The sequence below is a fragment of the Esox lucius genome, chromosome 18, assembly GCF_011004845.1.
Source record: "Esox lucius isolate fEsoLuc1 chromosome 18, fEsoLuc1.pri, whole genome shotgun sequence".
Lineage (NCBI taxonomy): Eukaryota > Metazoa > Chordata > Actinopteri > Esociformes > Esocidae > Esox > Esox lucius.
The window spans coordinates 13,813,026-13,834,421 of NC_047586.1; the positions used below are offsets into that span (position 1 = coordinate 13,813,026).

The 21,396-nt window shown below is 45.7% G+C and overlaps 1 protein-coding gene across 2 annotated transcripts in view; it reads right to left on the reverse strand.

The window, feature by feature from the left end:
• Positions 1-1,361: 1,361 nt before the first annotated feature.
• The window catches only part of disp1 (dispatched homolog 1 (Drosophila)), a 61,376-nt gene continuing 41,341 nt past the window's right edge, over positions 1,362-21,396 (reverse strand). For both annotated transcript variants that reach the window (XM_010882312.4, XM_010882310.5), the window contains 7 exons: positions 18,172-18,838; positions 7,988-8,017; positions 7,339-7,462; positions 7,079-7,206; positions 6,347-6,444; positions 5,792-5,889; positions 1,362-5,346 (listed from right to left, as the gene is read on the reverse strand). In XM_010882312.4, the coding sequence (XP_010880614.2) occupies positions 1,732-5,346; positions 5,792-5,889; positions 6,347-6,444; positions 7,079-7,206; positions 7,339-7,462; positions 7,988-8,017; positions 18,172-18,797 (4,719 nt within the window). In that variant the 5' untranslated portion in view covers positions 18,798-18,838 and the 3' untranslated portion in view covers positions 1,362-1,731. The remainder of the gene's footprint in view (positions 5,347-5,791; positions 5,890-6,346; positions 6,445-7,078; positions 7,207-7,338; positions 7,463-7,987; positions 8,018-18,171; positions 18,839-21,396) is intronic.

Sequence of the window (21,396 nt, forward strand, 5' to 3'; positions counted from 1 at the left end):
CAAAGCTCAGAGGGTCGAGAGTGTGTCAGTTGAACATCGGGTACAAGTGTCAATGTGTATCACGTACCTACTGTACCTTGTTGTGTTACTCTACACGGAGTGAGACTTCCCACAAAAAGATGTAGCTGTGGCATTCCTCAGGTCAGGGCCTCAAAAACATTGGGGCTAGATAAACACGGGCAAGTTTACACAGGCGACGTGATTTTGGTAAGCTTCCAGCCAGCGCCAATGAATGACGTAAAATCCCATCTGCTCTCTCAGTGATTGGCAAGGCTGAACCGAGATAGGGATATCAACTGGCTGGAACAAGCCAAGTGATTGATCGCTAAAAAAGGCCAGTGCCTAGCTCTGGTCTGACACCATCCCAGAAGAGTGAGCGAAAAGCAGGAGAAGGAAGAGAGGACAGCAGCGGCTAGAGGAATTTAATCTGGCTCACACCATATCATATTGTATTATTGAGCCCCTGATGACTACTTAAAGTAGAATTTGGTTTTGACTAGGTAATGGTGTCAGAGATGGAGGGTGATATTACAGCGATAGTTTGGTTTATTTCTTACAAATAACTACAGGCACCTGGTAGCCTATAATACAAAATACAAAAGTTTAACTGCATATCTGATATTAATTCAAGACAATGTGTATTTACAGTTCTGTCTGCTGTGCCATGGTGAGTCATACTTCCTGCATTTCAGGGTTTAATGTATTTGTTTGCTCTGTAGCAGAAGTTTGGCCAAGTACTTGGACCACCACGGAAACCTGCTAGAACCAGGATGGATTTGGGAGCCAGAACAGCAAATAAAACAAGACTTTCAATTACAGTCTTGAAGTTTGAATAAATCAAATTTGTAAATTAATTTGATTATTTTCAATTGCTAAAGTAAACAAAGGGCGCCAAAAGATTCTGAGAAACAGCAATAGTTCATTTGATATTTTGCCAAACAGAATTATAGGGCCCAACTGTTTTACACTACAACTGAGTTTTTTATGTTTCCATTTACAACACGTATTTTCATATACATCCTTGGTTACACTTAGAAAGTGACTTTCATGGTCACTCTGTTTCAAGGAGGAGATCATCTCCGAGGCTTGCCAAAACGCTAGTGTACATTTCTGACCAGACCGGAATGTGATACAGGCCCACGGGTAGTGGAGATTAGAAGGCCAATATCGTTGTGGTGTAGGAGCTCGGAGTCCAGCAGGGGGTCACCGCCACAGGCAAAACAGCGCTAGTCTTCTGAAGGCACCAGCATTTGGACAATCAAGGTGTATCATTTGTTATCGTTTTAAACCTCAGCCTTCGAAGAAACCCTAAAGACTTTTAAATGTCATGCTGTACACTACGAGCGGAAAGAAACAGACAATCATGTTAAAATTATTTTATAATCATACAGTATATTGGACGAAACACGTGGCAATGTGAAAGACAGCTACTTAGAAAATAAAGTAAATGGTTCACCTTCCTTTAAACAGGTTAGAGGTTTATAAACACACCACATATTTACTGTGTACTTAAATACAGTACTTCTGACCATCAAACCAATATCATTTGCACAGTAGAAAGACTAATCACAGAACAAACAGGGCCATACTTTTACATGAAAACACGAGGCACTTGGTCAGTGAAATATCCCGAACACTTGCATAGGGACACTGCACATGATAGCTTGGTACAACAAAACTGTACTTTTCAGATATACACTATAACCCTATAATTACCTTTAAAGTCTCCTGTCAACATAAACTTTCAGATGAGGGTATGGCAAGAGCAGGCACATTTACTTCAGATTTTGGAACATTATATTCAACAGAATTGCACTTTAATTTCAAAGTCCTGTTAAAACAGTAGAGTTTCTTAGGAGAGGCTAAGGACGCCCTGTCATTTTTAAAGTTACGTTTGGATTTTTTGACACTTTCGTCCTTTGTAATGGGAGTGGTATTAGTTTCAAGCTTTTCCTGGTTGCCAGGCATCTTATGACAAGCATCCTTTTGCACTGTGGTGGGCACATGATTATTCAAACTTTGATCAACCAAAGCGTTCATCATTTTCTCTCCAGCTCTCTTTGGGTCATGATTGGCTGTGCAGCAGCCTGGGTGTGTGGGGGCTAATGCGCAACTCAGAAAGGAGGCAGGTGGACCCTGAGTCTGGGGCGGGGGTACAGGGGTTTCTCTGGGGCCAGAAGATCCTCCAGTCTGGTGTGCCCCCTCCAGGCCAGCTCGGTCGGGGCTAGGACACTGGTCCCTGGGAATGCCACCCGGGAGGGGAACGGTGTGAATACAGTAGTTTCTGAGGTGGCAGCTGTGAGGGCCCTGTCTGGGCACCCTGCCCGGGGTACAGTGGTGGAAGTGGGTGGGGGGACAGTGGACATAGTGCATTTGGCAATCTATGGATTTGTAGACACCATCTAGACAGGACATAGGGTTTTGGACTTGGTTGTAATGGCTGTTGGTCAGGGGGAATGGAGGCGTGGGGCATGGGGAGTCCTGGGGCGTTTGCGTCCACTGCTTACCCATATTCTGCTGAGAATAAGGGGGCTCCCCACATGAGCAGGATGTCTTATGGGAGTACTGGCAAATAGGCGTGGGGTCTGTGGATAACATGCCCAGTCCATTCTCAGAGCAGCACCCTCTGCCAGCATCTGCCTTGCTCTTAAATGGTACGTGTGTGCAAGGGGCAGAGTGGGTGGGTATTCCATTATAGAGCTGGGTGCAGGCCTCCCGTTCCTCCTGAGGTTTCTCCACATTCCTTAGGTTGGAGGCCAATGGTTCCAACTCGTAATGCTCGTGCTTCACCTCCCCACCGTGACTGTCCAGGCGGTACTTAGTGCCATGTTTGGCTTGGGGCGAGGGTACATTGGTGGTGCCCTCTTTGAATGCCCGGCATTGGAGCTTCTTAGGCAGGGGAATCTGCCCGCAGGTGCCCTGGGGGCCCAAGCAACGGCACATGCACTGGAAGAAAAAGGTGGCGAAGGCCCAACTGATGCACATGATGAGCATCATAAAGGTTCCCAGCTGGGTGTAGGCCAGCACTGTGGATGGCATCATCATTGCCCCAGCGACAAAGGTGGTCAGCGCCGCCATGGCGATAGCAGAACCCATCCGGCCGAGGGAGAAGACAACCTTTCCCTCGCGATCAGGCTCGGGGGCGAGGCGGTAGGCGACTCCGTAGTGCACAGCAAAGTCCACAGAAAGACCCACCGCCACCGAGATGGTGACCGACTCGAGCACGTTGAGCTCCCAGCCCAGCAGAACCAACGAGCCCACCGTGACGAAGATGGTACCCGCGATAGATAGGATGGCGTAAAGGCTGATAATAATGTTCCAGGTGGTGAGAAGCATGACCACAAAGGCCACCACCACGGACAACGCCATGGCAATGAGAGTTCCATCCGACAAGCTGTCCTGCAGGTCATAAAACTCCAGGTTGCTTACAAACCAACCATAGTTCAGCCCAGCTGGGGCATTTTTCAGCTCCTCCTTGATCCAGGTGTCCACCTCATGGTAGAACTGGTGCATCTTCTCATAAGCCAGCGTGAACAGGTAGGTGCTCTGGAATTCCAGGACAATGGCCCGGATGGTGTCGTTGATGTCAAAGCGTGGACCAGGGGTCTTACTGTCCAGGTGGAAGCTGGTGCTGCGGTCCAGCTCCATAATGGCCCTCTTGATGCAGAGCTCAAAGACGTCCTGTTTGTAGGGGAAAGTAGATTGGCTGCAGCAGGGGTAGACCGAGGCCTCTTCACAGTCCCGGTTCTCCATCCACTGTTTGAAGGTTTCAATGAAGCAGCTGGTGAAGTCCTGCTCCTCCGATTGGAACACAAAGCTCTGGTTCCTCAGCTTCTGGCAGAAGTTGAGGATCCAGAGCTGGGAGGCTGGGCTGGCGATGTTGAAAGTGTTGTCTAACATCAGCTTGCCTTTGTTCTTCGGGTTGAGTGGGTCCCCATTGTCCACGGGGGTGACACCCCAGATGATGGTGATGGGCATATGCAGGTCCTCTCCATGGTGGACCCTCTCAAACATAAACAGTTTCTTGTACTCAGCATCGTAGCGCTCAAATGGGTGGGAGGAGCGGAACACCTTGAACTCGGACAGCTCCAAGGAGGGCAGCTTCATCTTGGGATTGACACACACCACGTACGCCCCTCCCACAGTGAAGGCGAGGAACCAGAAAAGCCAAAGGTAACGCAGTTTGATCACGATGCACGGCAACACCTTCTCAAAGAAGATCCTGGAGGCCTCAGAGACGGTGAACAGGCACTTGCCAGCCTTCTGGCAGAGGTTGGACCAGAGGGTGCGGGTGCAGAGCCCCCTCTGCTGCTGGGGAGCTTTAGAGCAGCTGAAGACGCTGGGCAGGTAGCGCTCATGGAGCACCACTACAGCCGGGAGCCAGGTTACCATCAGGATGTAGTTAACCAAGATGGCTGTTCCAGCATACACACCAAAACAGCGTATGGCGGTGATGTTGCTGACGTAGTTGGCGTAGAACGCGGCGGCCGTGGTGAAGCTGGTGACAAACATGGAGAGGGCAGCGTGCTGAAGGGTGATGCTCACCGTCTCCGACAGCTCTGCATTGGGCTTGTCGAACTTGGTGTAGTTCCACACGTCACAGAGGACAAAGGCGTCATCTGCCCCGATGCCCACCAGGATGATGAGGGCTGTGAGGTTCATGAATGGAAAGAACTCAAAGTTGAACACCATGCGGTAAAGGAAGTAGGACACGATCAGGGAGCTGATTATGGCAATCATGGTCATCAGGGTGATGAACACTGACCGTGTGTACACGCACATGACCACCAACACTATCACTATGGCTATGGCCGGATACACAGTGTCCGTTAACAGGTAGTCCTGGAACAGGTTGTGTTTAATGCCAAACTCTATCCCGGTTATGGTGGTCACGCCATCCGAGGAATTCCAGTTCTCAAAGTTGTCCAGATAAATGTTCATCATAGTCTCCCCCTTTTCTGTAGGGGAGAACAACATGCTGTGTTTAAGGGCGGGGTTAAGGTGGTCTGTGTTCTTTGGGCTCAGGAAGTCTTTGTCCACCAGGAAGTGGAGGATCTGGTAAACGGCATTGTACTTGGTGCATTTTCGAGGGACGTTGGTGCACTTGGACTGGTCCTTACGACGCGTGGTCATGTCCCAGCAGTCGGGACCCAGCGTTCCGTTGTGGTAGTACTTGGCACAAGACCGCAGAATCTTCAGGGTGTGCGACACGTCGCGCTCTGTGATCTTCTGGCAGGAGGACTTGTTAGAGAGGATGGCCACGTAGTTACCCAGGGTCCAGCTGGGGCAGCAAGAGGCGTCTGTGGTGCGCTGGCAGAGACTCAAGTACTGAGGGTGGGAGCGTACCTGGGACACACACAACAGTAATAAGAATAAAGACTCACCCATACAGAACTGTTCACCCAACGAGGCAATAAAAGTGGATCACTGTAAGCCAATGTATAACCAAGTCAGGTTAGTTGCCTTCTCTAAATTGGTCCCCAATTAAAAAATATACTTGTATTTAGGGGACATAAGGAGGTCTGTGTTGAAACATCCGCTCTAGGTCATTAACAATACAACACTACCATCTTAAATCCGCCTCTACATTAATGGATTGCTTAAACCAGTGTAGAAGAGAACCTCCCCAGACAGTGTTTTTTCTTCTTGTCAAAATGTCTCAAGTATTTCTATTTAAGGCCTGTTACGTTAGGTTAGTTCAGCCTGAGACGGACATCAGCACTACCTTGTCCAACATGATGGGAATTATCGCAACTTGATATAAAACGCCTGATGTACATTATCCACCTACCCGTGTATTGTCCAAATTGCACATGGATTTAATTGCTTGGATGTTCCACAGATTTTTCCCCTCGGCAGATGTGAATACTAATCTGGAGTATCTGTCACCTAAAATAAAGAAATAGAATCTGGTTTACATTTTATCACAGAAAAAAAAAAGTGCTTATTATAGTGGTTTTTGGACCAGGTCCCCCTTTAGTATTAATTAATTTGAAACTATGGTAGTACATGGGTGAATGATCTAATTGTTGGGCCCTGGAGACAGCAGTTTAGATGGCCATCTTTGGCATCAGAGAGCATTTCCTGCAATTACAGTCGCAGCTTTAAATATAATACCTTGCTAATCTAAATGACATATTTGCTATGACTGCTTTGTCGTTTTAAAGCTTTAAAAAAGGTGTTACTTAGAATACTTGATTTCTAGTGTACTGTGAATACCATTGCTGCTGTACTGTGAATACCTCGGCCAAAACATAAAACAATTTCATTATTGAAAATATATTTAAAATTTGGCCTGCAGACCCCTGACTCTAGACAAACACTTGAAACAGGAAAAGTTCTGTACCTGGAACATCACAGAAGAAACTGTCTTTGCTGAAGTCCCAGTCGGCTTGCCTTTTATCTCTGTCAAAGTGATCTTCGGCCCATCTGTCCGCTTGGTGACTGAAACAAAGAAAAAGTTGATCCACATAGCGGAATAACATGGCGCATACACTGCGGAGATTCCATGAATGTGCATGGTAACAGCACAGAAAATGACTTTAAATAGCACAATGGGTCCTTCTTGAACAGATGAAAGAAACGGGTATAGAACGACAAAGTCATGACAAAGCCAGTGATTGTATAAAAATCAGTAGAGCGATCACTATCATATTGTTATCATTATTTGAATAATCCTAATAATAGACAGATCACAGGGAAAAGCAGGGCTTTCAGGGAGTGGTGCCGACAGGTCTTCAAGGCCACATCCTCAGACAGAGACTCAGGAAGGCCCTTCAATAAGGCACAATGAGACAGAGTCTGAAAAGCCCCCTACAGGCCCCCAGTCCGCACACACCAAACCAGCCCTCGATTACTCACTGGGCCCCAAATGACTAGGATAGGGTAATGGGAGATTATCCCGCCCAACAATTATTGCGCAGGACGAGGGGATTGAGATTGAGTGTATCTACTTGTCTGTCTGTCAACAGCATCCGTCAATCCATGGCCTGGCCTGAGGCCCGCTGCTGATCTGGCCAGGCTCTGGCCAAGTTTGGAATGAATGGGTTAGGAAAGCGACATCAAATGGACAGGATACCTTTTTGCCTGCTCATCGGCGTACTTGAATGGATAGTTAGCCAGTGTTGCTTTGTACCCTGTGTTTTTCACCATGTTGTTCCATGTTACGAGTCGCTGGCCTATTGCTGTACCGCGTGGTTCAAATCCCTGAAGAAACAGATATTTATTTAGTTCACCAGGGCATTCCCCTTGGACACATCTACACATGAGGAGCGCTATATGACAATCATGATTACAGTGTGGAAAATGCCATACTTTCCTTAGGTTTGGCCTACTCACCAGTAAGGGGTCTGAGAAGTCTGGCAGGTCAGGCACCAGGACACCCACCAGGGCACACACCACGATGAGGACAGTACACACACCCAGCACCACCACAGGCCAATCAGCAATCAGCTCGGCATAGCTGGACATGAAGGACGGGCATTAATTGCTAGCGTTTGCATCTTTTACAGTTCACAAGAGAAAGGGGACATTTGGCCAGTAGACATACAAATACAGGGTGGAGTCAAACTCTGTATATTTCTGAATTTGATATCAGACACTGCCATTGGTCGTTCATTAATAAAGATGATAAATGACTCTGACCCTGTGGCTCATTCACTCCAGTAGTATAAATATATGTCAAATTAACAATTGTTTGGGTTAGGGTTAGACAATATAGATATTGGTAAGCCAAACATTATTATTAACTAACATAGTATGATAACCAGTTAAACAGTCTTTCGGTCTTTGCCTCACAACAGCCTTTAATATAATCTCTTGTAGAGAAGCATGGAAGGCGGTTAGCATGTTGCATCCAGGAACAGAGATTCCTTTTCACATCGATATATCTGATTATTCACTACAGAGGAACAGTTCGGCTGGATTTTGATGGACTCAAGGAGAGCAAAAAAAATACAACTATTTATATATTTTTGTCAGGTCTTACCTTTTTGGGAACCGAAAAGGCCTTGCAGGGCTGCAAAACAAGGAGAGATAAATCAGGTCTACAATTACGAGTTGGAGCAACAGCCAATCAAAACCAGATTTCCCTTGGTATCCATGCAGGGGAAACATATTTTGTCATGAAAGTTTCTTGAGCAGCAGGGCAGCACATACCTTCTATGGAACAACTAGCCCTATTCAAACTGACAGACCCTCAGGGGAAAATTAGCTCTTTTTGTTTAATTGAGAAGATTTTTTCTTCTCAATTCCAGGAACCACACACAGATGTGTAGCGCCTGAAGAATGCATTAAGCTGACCATTTGACAAGACCAAAATCAATGTCACTCTTTCGGTTGGCTTAGTTTTCCTAATGTACAGAAACCCACACACAGTGCTGCGGCGCATGAAGAATCTGTAAAGCCAATAGCTTTAGAGGACTAAGTCCTATTAGTGCGATGTCTTCTGTGCCGTAAACACAGGCGGAGAGGACCTGCACTACGCTCCCCTATTGCCATATGAAGCTTTCAGCTGCTCCGGATTTGTCTGGACTTCCCATCAGCGCCTTCCCAAAGCAGCGGGAAGCCTCCGGGCTGTCGAGTGCATGCACGAGTCGGATGGAATCAGATACGGCCACCGGATCACACAGGGTCCAGGACAGATAAGAGGAAGGCCAGGAGGGTTAGGCCAGGGGGGGGGGAGATGGGAGGGGTGTCTCGGAGATATATTCATATGCCAAATATACTCTGAACAAACACAGTGACAGCAAATGACTGAGCGATGAAACAGGTACGGACTCATGTGATCACATACACAGCTGTGACCAAGGGATTTGTAGAAACAGACAGACGGTCTTAACTGTAGGTCCTTAAGGAAGGATATCATGATTTATACGGAAGCCTTGAGATGTTTACCTGTATTCTATTATTAACTGCAACCTGTATCACTATTCTACTACCACTGATACATTTACATTTTAGTCATTTAGCACTCTTATCCCGGGTTGCTCACAGGAGCAATTAGAATTAAGTACCTTGCTCCAAAGCACATTGACAGATGTTTCACATTGTTGGCTTGGGATTCAAACAAACAACTTTTTTTATTTACTGGTCCGACTCTATCTTGCCCAATACCTAGACAATCTAGCTCAATTTGGAACATACCACACAGCCCAGATCAAGGAATAGGTGAAATTACACAAGACACGAAAACAAGGAAATCAGTAACCCAAACAGGAAGTGAGCTCAGATGATCCTCTGATTTAGCCAATCACAGCATGAGCACAAAATATATTCCTATGTGATTAGAGAAATATGGCCAAGGGGCCAAGAGGTGGCTGGATTCTTCCTCATTCTACCATTTAAAAGAGAATCCAAGGAATGCTATAATTAGTGGTTGCCATGGCACAGTGAACAAAAGCTATTGGCAGGAATTTTTCACCACAGGCTAACTTCTGGGGAAGCAGTAAATCCCCTTTAAAGTTAGCTGGTCATGTTAATACAACAACCAGATGTTGTAAGGTACAGGCTTTGAACACTTGGCATACTTTAGACACAATGATGAAGTTTACAGAGGAAGACTTGAGTGCCTTTGACCTTTGTAACCTATGCTTCAATATTGTGATATAAGCCCTTAAGAGTTAGCGCAGCGATTATGCCTGCACCTATCTGATGGAAGACAGTGAGAAACAATGTGAGTCCTATCAACATGACCACAATAAGACACAGCAAGAGTCTTTCCTATCCTTTTGCATTCAAGTAGCCAGTGATTCACCTTTTACATTGTTAGAGCTTGATATCAACAATGATTAATAAAAATAAAATTAATAAAACATTCTTCCTGCCTTACGTTAGCATTGTTTGCCAATGAAGAATCAGTAACTTAATATATTACTTTTCTGTGGTCTCGCCTATTTTCCATGTATGGACATTAAACGCCAACATTGAGAACAGAATTATGGTTCAGAATAAAGAAGAGTTATTGGAAATAGTTGGACTGTATTCATAAAACATCTTTACTAAGACATATCGGAAAGAGGACGGCTGCCTATTTATCTGCAAGATCAGTTTTGGATAAGTTTGCAACTTTCCAAACCCTGATATTATTTTAGACAAATAGGAGAATGTTGTAAACAGAGGGTGTTCTATACTTTGGAAATAACGCCAACATTGGAATACTCAAAAAAAAGTGTGCGCATATTTCTTAAAAGAAGACAACTAACATGTTTATTTTCTTCCATCTTTCAAAAAAGTATAGGCATAGATAATTATCTTGCCATTCAAAATATTAGCTTTATGTGTCAACTCTTTCGTCCATTATGTCAATGGGAGTAGTAATGGGAAGAAACAGCCTAATGTTCTTGTAAAAAATGAAACTCCACGAAAAAGGACTAGGGAGGGATGTTGGGGCGGGGGTATTTGTTGACTGATGATCACAGGCTCTAAATCCAGCAGGATGACAGCCCAGTGAGTCGGGTTTCCTCCCTTCTGATCTCAGTCCCCTTCAGACAAACACCAAGAATTTCTTCCACAAACTTACACCAGTTACCGTTCCCAAATGTTATTTTATTTACCCAAAAGGGGAATGTTTATGGATCATTGGGTTAATTAATAAAGTAACTGTAGAGCTGTGCACAGGTCAGGCAGCAAAAGCCAAGCTGAAGGGAGTCGGGTCAAGGGTCACAGAGCTGATGGGGGAAAACTGCTAACAGACACGGCAGATATTTCTGGAATAAGGGGCTGCATGAAGCATTCAAGCCAGGGCAAGAGCAATTACTGTCAACTCTCAATTATTCGCTCCTGTGATTAAAACTCACTGGAACACTGCACACAATTTGAGGCTCGTTCAAGCGAGCGGATAGAGGGTGAAATCCAAATATCACCATGACACACATGCTTAACAAACCGTTCTTTTACTTCATCATACTTTTTTACAGTATTACCTCTTATAAGCTTATAACAAATCACTTACAATATAGCTACAGAACACAGGTCTCTGATGGGGTTTATTTTAGTGATAACAAGGCCTCTGATTTATTCAGAGTACCCAAATTAAAAACATTTAATGTTGCCAAGTTCTGTATAGACCCATGTTTACTATAATGACATCTTGTGTAAAAATGCTTGGTCTTTTACGTGGAACCAAGGAAGAGGATCTGCTGCATGTGCAAAAGCTAATGGCGATCCTAATAATATATAAACTCAATGGGAACGCAAGCGTGTATGAGAACAGTCACGGAAGAATGTGAGTCTTATTATAAGATTATTGCTGTAAGTCCAGTGTGTGTGTTTGTGTGTAGGAGGGACATGGACAGCTACATCCGGCAGCATATTGGGCCTGGAGGCCACACCTGCCATCTCCGCATTCTTGCGATTGAAATATGGGCGTATACAGATTCCAGACATACAGGCAGGATTTCAACACTGTATCCAATAGTTACAAGCTGTCCTGGAGATGTCTTTATTATACTGTGGCCTCTCTTTATAGAAACCAGCTTAACCCCCCGAGTCCAGGGGCTCCAGAACCACGACCCAAGGAATGCAAAGTGTTGCGCAGCACAGGCCTTCATCAACCTTGAACTGAGCTAACCAACAGACATGGTCATCAGTTAGACTGAAGGCGACTGTTCCGTGCGCTGAGGATTCCATGTAGGGTGGGCCGAGCAGTGCCAATTAACCAAGTCAAACCAAGTCAAAAAGCATATCCATATTTCATAAATAATTTTAAAGGCCTGATACATGAGCAGTTTAACTGGTCTCAGCAATACCTATTACAAAACACCACCAATATCACTAAAATCACATCTCTTATCGTTAACATTATTACTGACGCAAAGTCAGTCTATACACATTCAACGCAAGACGATTTCCTATCGCAGGACAACAGGTCCAAGATCCTATTGCTGAAGACGTTCAGAACAAGAGGCTCCACCAGACCTCCATCAGGGGAACCAATAGCTCTCAGCTGACAACCCCAACCCATCACTTCCAACATCCACCATCTGACCTGGAGGACTGGGCTTTAACAAAGACGGGAAGATGTGTTCCCATTTACTGCTTGCACAACCACGATTCCTCTACTGCACAAAGTCAAGGAGCGGAACCAATGGCAAGCAGCTGTGCGGACTCGTCAACTCCTCTGCTAGTGCCTATAATGAAGACATCCAACAACTTTAGTCCTGGAAGCTGCCTGGTAAGGGAAATTAAAAGTTTAGCATGACTGGCATGGGCCGCCCACCCCTGACTGACGTAGCTTACTCTGGAGCAGTTTTCATGCTGGCTAAATCTGATATACAGACCGGTAACCAGGCTAGAGTTGCCCTGTCTGTTTTAGTGGACATTAAAAGTAATTATACCCATCATAACGTGAGCCAATGTCAAGGGACCACTAAGAATGACTTTGTGATAAGGGGCATGTCTAGACAGGAAAGTAAACTCATTTATTAAGCCCACTTCAAGCACCACCAAGGCTATTCTTCTGTGTTTACACACAACATCCACCTGTATGCACAGCACACCTCTGGCCCCCGGTCGTCTCTTAGATTCAACACACCAATGTTTGTTATCTTGAGACTGACCTCAGAGACATCAGAGGATCTTTTGCGTAAAAAAAAAAGTTACATATACACCCGTTTCGTCGCCTCCTCCTCTCCTTCCAAGCTCCTCTTTGCACCATTTGATCAATCTCCTGTGCTCTCTCCAGGCCATCTAAGGCCACAGTGTATGAAGGCTCTCTACCTTGGAATCGCGGTGCTTGACAAAGAGGATTTGGCGAGGCGATGCTGTGACATCTTCGAGGTGTCTGGTGAGCAGCAGAGCAGTGCCAAGGGCTGAGAGACTGAGTGCTACTTAAGAGGCTAGTGACAGAGTTAGACCCGTCCTCCAGGGTTGAGAGGGGGAGTGTGAGCAAGGGGACAAGCTAAGCTAGAAAATTCCAACCGTTAGCTGAATCCAGAGGCAGGAGGAAAGAAAAAAGTAATGGGAAAAGAACCATAATGTCTACAGTGCGTCAGTGACATTAGTAAACAGTATGAATTCACATGGAAACGGGGGGAAATGCTGTCTGCTCCTGCACTACTATAAGAACAAATGATGGGAATAGCATGGACTGTAGTTCTGGAACAAAGTACTATTAGTACAATAATGAAGGTCAATTATAAACTAAATATAATGGGCAGGTTGTTATAAACTATAAAGTACCTCATATCATAAAGTAACTGTTCATAAAGCCTTTCAAATATGAAACCTTCCATTACGCCTATTACCCCAGGAAGATGTGCCAGATGAGCTGCAGGAGAATGTGCAGTGTGGGGCCACTGCCTTCCACTGGAGATAACACAGCCTAACAGCCATCCTTAATCTAACTGAAACCAAATGGCTCCCTCTAACGGAAGAAGAAAAGAGAAAGCTACCTGATTGGAGGTCATGATAGTGCTGTTTAGATCCAGCTTTGATCCTGGTTTACAGGACAGCATGGCTCTTTGATGGGTACCATTATGGGCTCATGCCGGGGCCGTACAGTACAGGACAGAGGCGGGGGTCAGCCCCCGCCATGATAGCTTCTCACCCCTTGACGCTCAACTCACTCCTCCGTGGATAAGCGCGGGTGGAGCAGAAGGTTCCTGCATGGAAGCCTTTCCTGCTAGAATTTGTCCTTGGTGAACCCTTCCCATCACTCCCCCTTCACAAAGGAATGGGGAAAAACACAAAAAGGAGGACAAGATCTCACTCAGCTGCCTCACAATTATGATACTGCCATTTGAAGAGGGGAGAGGACATACCCTACGGACTCTGAAACCGGCTGACATTTTCATGATTTAACAACATGTAACTTGGATCATTAAGTTGGATTTCTTCTGGTGAAAATGTCTAAAATCAACAAAAGTCGCTTACAAGCGTTTAAGAGATCCAGATTGCCACCTTCAACAGCAAATTAACCGGCGAACTAACAGGCCCAGAGGGTCCCATTGCTCAAGTTTTACAACAGACAGAAGTGTCTCAGAGTGTCAAAGTAGGTGATAAATTCTCCCAGAGGGGGAAGAAAAGAAATGCCTTTCTGTTGGTCCTGAATAAAGGTATGCATGGGGGAAAAACACTATGTACAACATAGCCACTCTGAGGCCTGGGGCAGAAACAAAGTACTGTAGATCTGTCTGTCAGTGAAACATCTACCTGTACTCATGTAGCCAGCAGGCAAAATTTGAATCACACAAACTCCTCTCTGCATCTCCAATGTGTTAGAGTTCTGGCTGGGCTGTTTTTGGGCAGCTTACTACCTGTGCGTAACTCCCTCAACAACACAGAGGCAGACCTGTTCTAAAAGGTCAACACTCTGGAATCAAACGGAGTGGTTCTGGTAAATATCTGGCTGTAGATAGAACCAGGTTGCGCCGTTCCTCCCTTCTTTTCCTGGCGTTGGGCGTGTTTCTGGGGCAGGCAGTGCTCGTCTCTCCTTTCCACCGACATCCCCAGAGACACCAGGGTGCTTCTTCAGGGTGGAGGCTGGGCTGATGGATGTCTCTGTATTGTGGTTAATGGGCCAAATGGATAAAACACTAGCGTGAAGAGCCCTGCTGCTACTTCACAAGGGTTCACGTCCGGGTCCGAGAATACAGGCCCTCTCCTACCCCAGCAGGCATTGCAAACAGTTGTTATTCTTGATAATGTGCAAAGCCTTGACAAACTGACACCCTGAAATCCATAGCACAAAGATCATTTTCAGGCCTGCAGCTGTCAGACAGGCTGGTATATTAGTTAAGCTCACTAAAAGAGATCTCTTACTGGAGAACAGATATCAGAGGCATGAAACAACAACCGAAATTATGCGGTTAAGGGAAGCCGAAGGGAGATCTCCAAAAGTAGAGGGTCCATAAATTCATAAAGATGCTTGTGTACATGTTTCTATCTATGGACTCAGTCAGTCATAACGGTGTTCAATTGTTTGTTTGTTTTTTTACATTTATGCAATATGAAAAAAACATCCGGACATATGAGGATTCCTGTTTTTATAAATTTCCCGGAGCCCCATGGAAACCACATGTCACCAGTCCAAAAAAACACTGCTCGCATATGATATGAAACTCATAATACTGACAATACTGTCACAAACTCACACAATAAAAACAAACCTTACTTTAGGAAAGGGAAGGAATGCCTGCGAGAAGGCATGAAACCAATCCAAACTTGTGGCCACTAAAATAACAGGGAAGTTACCGGAAGCAAGGAATGGGAAAGAGCCCTCTCCGGATGACTGGAGTGTGAAGGCAGAGGTCGCCATCGTGGCGTGACCCTGGATAGCTCAGTGTCAGTGGGCTCTTTCGGGGTTGTTCAGCCGTGGACAGTCACGCCAGTCTAAGCAGCACAGGTAGACAAAACTCTCTTCTCTCGCTCTCTGGGAGTGCAGCTGGAGCTGAAAGTTGCCTCTAGCATATTCAAGAAAATTACAGGCTTTGAGAACCCATAGCCCGAAAACCTTCAGAGATTATGCTAATTGGTGTCAAACAGCAGCCAAACAGCTGACTGACTCTAAGGTCACAGAATCAAACTCATCCTCTACTCTAAACCAACCATTTCCCCTGATCCATAAAAACGGAAGAGTAATCTTACAAGGCAGAAACAGACAATTTTAATGTAATCTCCGTTCCTTCTGTAACAGATAGGTCTTCTTCTCAACAGATCTGCAGAGCTGGCCGTGGATTTCATTGCCTCCAATTCCATTCACTTCTCAGAGTTACAACCAAGAGACTGATTCCTTATTTTTATGAGCCTCAACAAAAGTTGTAAATGCTTCGACAGTTCCAGTATTTCCATTGCAACCTTTCGTCTGGGGGGGGGGGGGGGGGTATAGTAGCGACTGAGTGCTGTGATCATACACGTAATCCTCTGTCTAATCTTGCAGATCACAGCCTTTAAGATCAAACTGATATTTGACACCATCTTGTCTGACTGCGTACCCTCAAATTACCAAGGCATTAAAAGGCCTCTCCCTCCACGCTGGGAGGGATTCTGTGGCGCACCATGCTCCAGCGCGGGGGTAAAAGGAGAGGCCCAAAGCCGTGAGGTCTGGGGCCAGTCAGGGACCGAGAGACTGCGTACCAGACAGCCAGGCTTATCCTTCTCCTATCTTTCCATCTTCAATCTCCTAGGAGACATAGCAGGCACAACAACACTGTACAGGGGATTGGATCTGAGAGCGACTCAACATGGGTCCGTAATTCAAACCTGTCATCACAGAACAAGAGGGACCTGTTTACTAAACACAGAGCCGTTCAGCATTAGAGAGGCACATGGCCGAGGAACATCTGCTTTTCATTCAGACATGGAATGAGAAGGGAAAAAAACGAAAGCCACGGATGCCATCGAATGCATCCAAATGGGTGCAATGCTATTCTTTGTCCCCCAACTGCGTAATGTGCATTGACTGAGTTGGTTCTATACACCAAATACAAGGAAATACACCTCTCACAGCCACCCACTGAGAGCATCTCTCAAACTGAGTTAAAGGGTCCAAACTATATTTAATAGGACATTTCCATGCTAAATAAATATGCATAAATATAGCCTTCCACAAATCAACCTCCCCACAAGTACTTGCTACCATAAAGAGGCACTGACATGAGTAAATAATTACATCTGCAGTATTTATGTTCTATTTTGTATGCCGTGGAGCAGGAGATAAACATAGAACATGTAAATGATTGGGGAAACCATTAAATGTTTGCAGTCTGGACTATGATTCCGTCTGTGTTTTGGGGAGGTGGGGTGGTAGTTTCTTAATGTGTCCCTTACATAAATGCTTGCCGACAAACGAGTTCAACACCACTACCTTAGTCCGCGTACGTGCCTAAGAAGAGTCGGTGTGGTTTTTATTTCAAAACATTCTGTTGACGTTCTAGGACTCAGGAAGACAGAAGACACGGAACAACCGGAGAGTACACTGCCAACAACAAATATTAGATCATCTTAAAATGTTCAATAAATGTAGGACACCTCATGTCCTCTAACTAGAACACCTCAGGTAGCTCATGATCTAGTCCGGCTGAGTCAGTGTGTGTTGTGTTGGCCTGAGAAAGAGGACAGCCACCCAGTCTAAACATCAGCACCTCTCTTGAAAAAGTCTCTTTGCTGATGAGCGAGGGAAGGCTTGGGAGAAGCCAGGGGGACATTCCCTGTGGATTGATGCGACTGGCTAGGACCTGGGGATGGACAGCGGCCCAACAACCCCTGGGGCAGTCAAAGCCCTCTTTCATAGGAGCTGGGGGGGGGGGGGGCGGGGGGGGGGGGGCAGGGAGGACACTGTGCCTGATATTATGCTCCCTAGGCGCCTGACTGGCTGACCACTCCTCCCCCCTGCATCTGCTAGGTTGGCTGACCCCAGAGACCCTAGTTTCTCCCCCTTGGACAGTAACCTTGACCTCCACACGACATGACAGCCAGGACAGGGACAACACGGCCCTCTCAATCAAGTGATAGTAGAATTATTGCAGTGCCAATGTGAAGTGTTTTCAGTTTCTTTTCGTTCTGTGTTTATGGATCTGGAAGGACCTACAGACACAGACTATGTCACCGCTCATTACGCTGCATTGAGGGAGACGCCGTCTTTTGATCTCGGTATCAGCCGGAAGTGTCCACATTACCTCGGAAGGCAATGATCTCAGATGCAAATCTGGCATCACCAATCTAAATTAAAAATTCTCTTAGAGATACACTTTGATCCGTGTAAAGAGAAAAACAGTAGGCCCGCCCATTTCTCAATAAAAGGGTCCAACCCTGCTTGCTTTCGCATGACTGCCCTGGCGTAAGGTAAATTGACTATTTCATCAGATCACAGCAAATGTTGACAATGCTTCAGACTTCCCACTATCAAAATGCGAAACCGGCCCTACATAAACAGTTGACTCAAAACACATTCCTCTGAAGCACGACTGAGGAGAAAGCCAAGGCTTCAGTTACCCGCGTGTTCTAAAACAGCCACGCACACACAGCACCGCACACCGCCCCAACGCAAGCGTTAAATACAGCGCAGGTGCTGCCTAAATACTGTGACATGTTAGTAAGCATTCAGTCACCACCCATTCAGACTGGGCAATGCAATGAAAAGGGCTTCTGTTGGGAGGCCTGCTAGTAGATGTGCCTGAGGCGACCCCATGGCAGGGGAAGTACGAACACACACACACACCCCTACACACATACCTGAGGCCGACCACATTGGGTTGGTTCTGGAGGTGTTCCTGCCAGCGATGGTGTAAACAGAGGGACGGAGGAGAGGCCTGCAGGCAGCAGGAGCATGATCCCGGGGACGGGGGCAGGGCGGGGGCCTGGCTCTGGAAGATGTGGCACTCCTGGTGGTTGCTGTGGCAGCACAGGGGTGGATGGAACGGGCAGCGGTGGCAGCACAGGGGGGGTGGAGACAGCAGGGGAGGAGGTGGGGCGGAGCCGGCGGGGAGGGCGGAGGGCAAGAGCTTGGCCAATCTCTGAGAATCTGTGAGGTGCGAGGAGGAACTGGAGGAGGTGGAAGAGGAGGGTGACCGGAGGGAGCCGTTCTGCTTGACGGGACCTCCGTTCTGACTCACTCGGGGTCTCTGCTGGGGCTCCTTGTGAGGCGGCGTGGGCCTCGGCTGGTGCCTCTGCCTCTGCTGTGTCCTGGGTGTGGAAAGGACACCGACGTCCCCTCCTTTCCTGCTCCCGCAGCTGACACCGATTGCGCCGGGCTCTCGGCCGCCAGTAGCAGTGGCGTTTGTGGATGTTGCGACGAGGCCGGGTGGAAGGCTGCCATTGCCGAGGAGCGTTAGGTCACCGGTGGCGCTGCTCAGGGCCATGGTCCTCTTTCTGCTGGCCTGGCGCTGGGTTTGCCACTCCTCTGCAGGAAAAGAGGGAAAATCATACAGGCACATAGCTCTTTACTGTAGCTGGCGATGTTGACATTCAGTTGAACATTGACTCTATTCACACAGAACTGGGGAGCTGAGTGGAGCAGCAGGAGGAGAGAGACAAAGAGAGAGAAGGCTTGAGCTCAAGGAAGTGTGTGGGAGAAGGAAAGAAAATCTGAGTAAACTGCACAAGTGTCCAAACTCCAAACTCAGAGCTGAAGTAAAGGCTATGAACAAGGAACTCAACAGAATATTATTAAGCAGTTAGATGTGATCAATACTGACTGATTTACTGAATTAAAGCAAAGTGGGAAATATTCCTAACTTTAACCAGATTTCTATTTTGTCTGAATTGTATGGTTTATCAAGTTCAAAGACAAAGTGTATGAACAGTAAGTGTGAGATATTTAGACTCTATCAAAAGTTTAGACTCCATCTATGAGGTGGTTACAAGCAAATGAGAAGAAACAGTTCGCTAAGTAAATTTGCCAGAGTTTCAGCCTCCATGATCCTTTTACAGAACACTTTCAGGTTATGTACAGTAGAATGGCTTCAGTTAGGACATTACAGAGAAGACAAAAAAAGTATTTTCTTTTGACATGATATGACTGACAACTCAAATGCAATGAATTGCCTTTCATTGGTAATGAACTGTTGTGCAAGGTTGTGAAGTTGGAGCATTGCCTAACTCCAACCATTGCTGAAACAGACTTGATGTGAACCCAGATGAATAAATCAAGATAATGCGACAGCGAGTCCTGGCAGAACCTCATCTCTGTCTAACAACTAATAGCTGAGGTGATGAGGAAAAATGAAGGCTAGCAGAGTTAAGTGAAAACCGGGGACACTTTTTGTAGGGTCAAAAACAACATTCAACTTTCAATTTTCACAACGCCCCATAGTTCTTACACAGCAATGGCGACTAGCCTGGCTGTATCTATATGAAACTTTCTGGGGATTGAAATAATTGTTTATGTTGTGGCTACAAAGTATAATTGATCAAAATGGCTCATAAAATGTTAATTAAAGCACCTGAATATTGAAGTATCAGCTGTGATTTAACTTCAGAGTTATTTTTATTTTATTTCTAAAGTCTAACCAGGGAAAGGACTGGAAGCCTGGAAACTTTTATCCCCTTTAGAAGAAAAACTAGTTCCCACACAATCCTGTCAGCTTTATTCACATTTGAGGAACGGAAGATAGACATGAAACTGCAGTATTAGATGGAGAAGTACTACAGTAATAGATGGAGAAGTACTGCAGTACAAAAAAACCTAGCAACACTACTTCTACCATATTATAACTGATTTATTTATTTTACTATTTGGTAAACTTTGCAGCTTTTACGAGACGCAAGACATCAGATTAACACACTTCATAGACATTTTGCTTTGAACATTCACATACGGCATGACAAACTTGACTGATGACAGCGTCCTTGCAAATGATTTTCCCCTCACCAAAAAAAACCTCATTTCTGCAAAGTTTGGTTTGCATCTATGTGACAGCATGCAAACACAGGGTTGTAGGCTACATCAAATATTTTGATTGCAAACCAAACTGGATGTGTTCACGTTCAACCCAACACCCATTAGGATATATCATATAGCCGTCCAGGAAAACATTGTCCATGCAGGGAAATCACCATGCGACGCACTGAATAGGAATGAATGTGCTCTGCGATGCCTCAACATGAGTGAGTGGTAACCTGAGACAGACAGCCGAGTCGGGTCAGAGCTGTGTGAATGGGGGAGAGGAGGATGACTTCAACCTCAGTCTGTCGAAAGAGCTCCAAACATCAGGCGGAGCAGAGAAACACAGGGTTGTGCTTTTGGTTACTCGAGGTGATACAAAAACAGACAAATCGGCAATATCACTATCAAAAAGCATGAAAAAGAGAATTAAGAGAGTAACCTGCCAACGAAATTGCCAGATGAAAAGGACAAGTATTCTTGGCTAAAGAAATCATTGCAGGACCTAATGGTTCCCTGTACCTGTATAGGTATGCCCATAACATCTCTCCATATTGAGGGAATTTCAGAAGGGGGCTGTCTGAGCTCCAACACAGAGCAATGACATCCAGGTGAGACATCTAGGCCAGTCTGCAGTCTGACACTAACAGACAGGAGTCTGTGCCCCTCACAGCGTGGAACAAGTGCCCTAAATAACAGTGATGGCATGTGTCCTTAATAAGTTCTTACGGAAACAACAAGTTATTTACTGTGTCCATGGTTGTGCATGCCTGCACATACTAGGATATGACAGGTAGTTTTGGTTTGTACGGTTTATAAGAGCGACAGTCCCACTTTGTCTGTGATGACATGTGCTGAAGTCTACGAAAACTGGGAAAAGTTGAGAATACAGTAGTGTTTTTTTTTTCTGCTTTCATGTTGAGTTTATGATTATGGGTTGAGACCTGTTCAACTACCAGGTATGAGGCAGGAGGCAAAGTACCATAGCCCTTTAATTAAAGCTAATATACAGTAATTATCAGAGGACTCAGTCAACTCAAGACAGTTAATATCTTCATCCTAATAACAGAACCTCT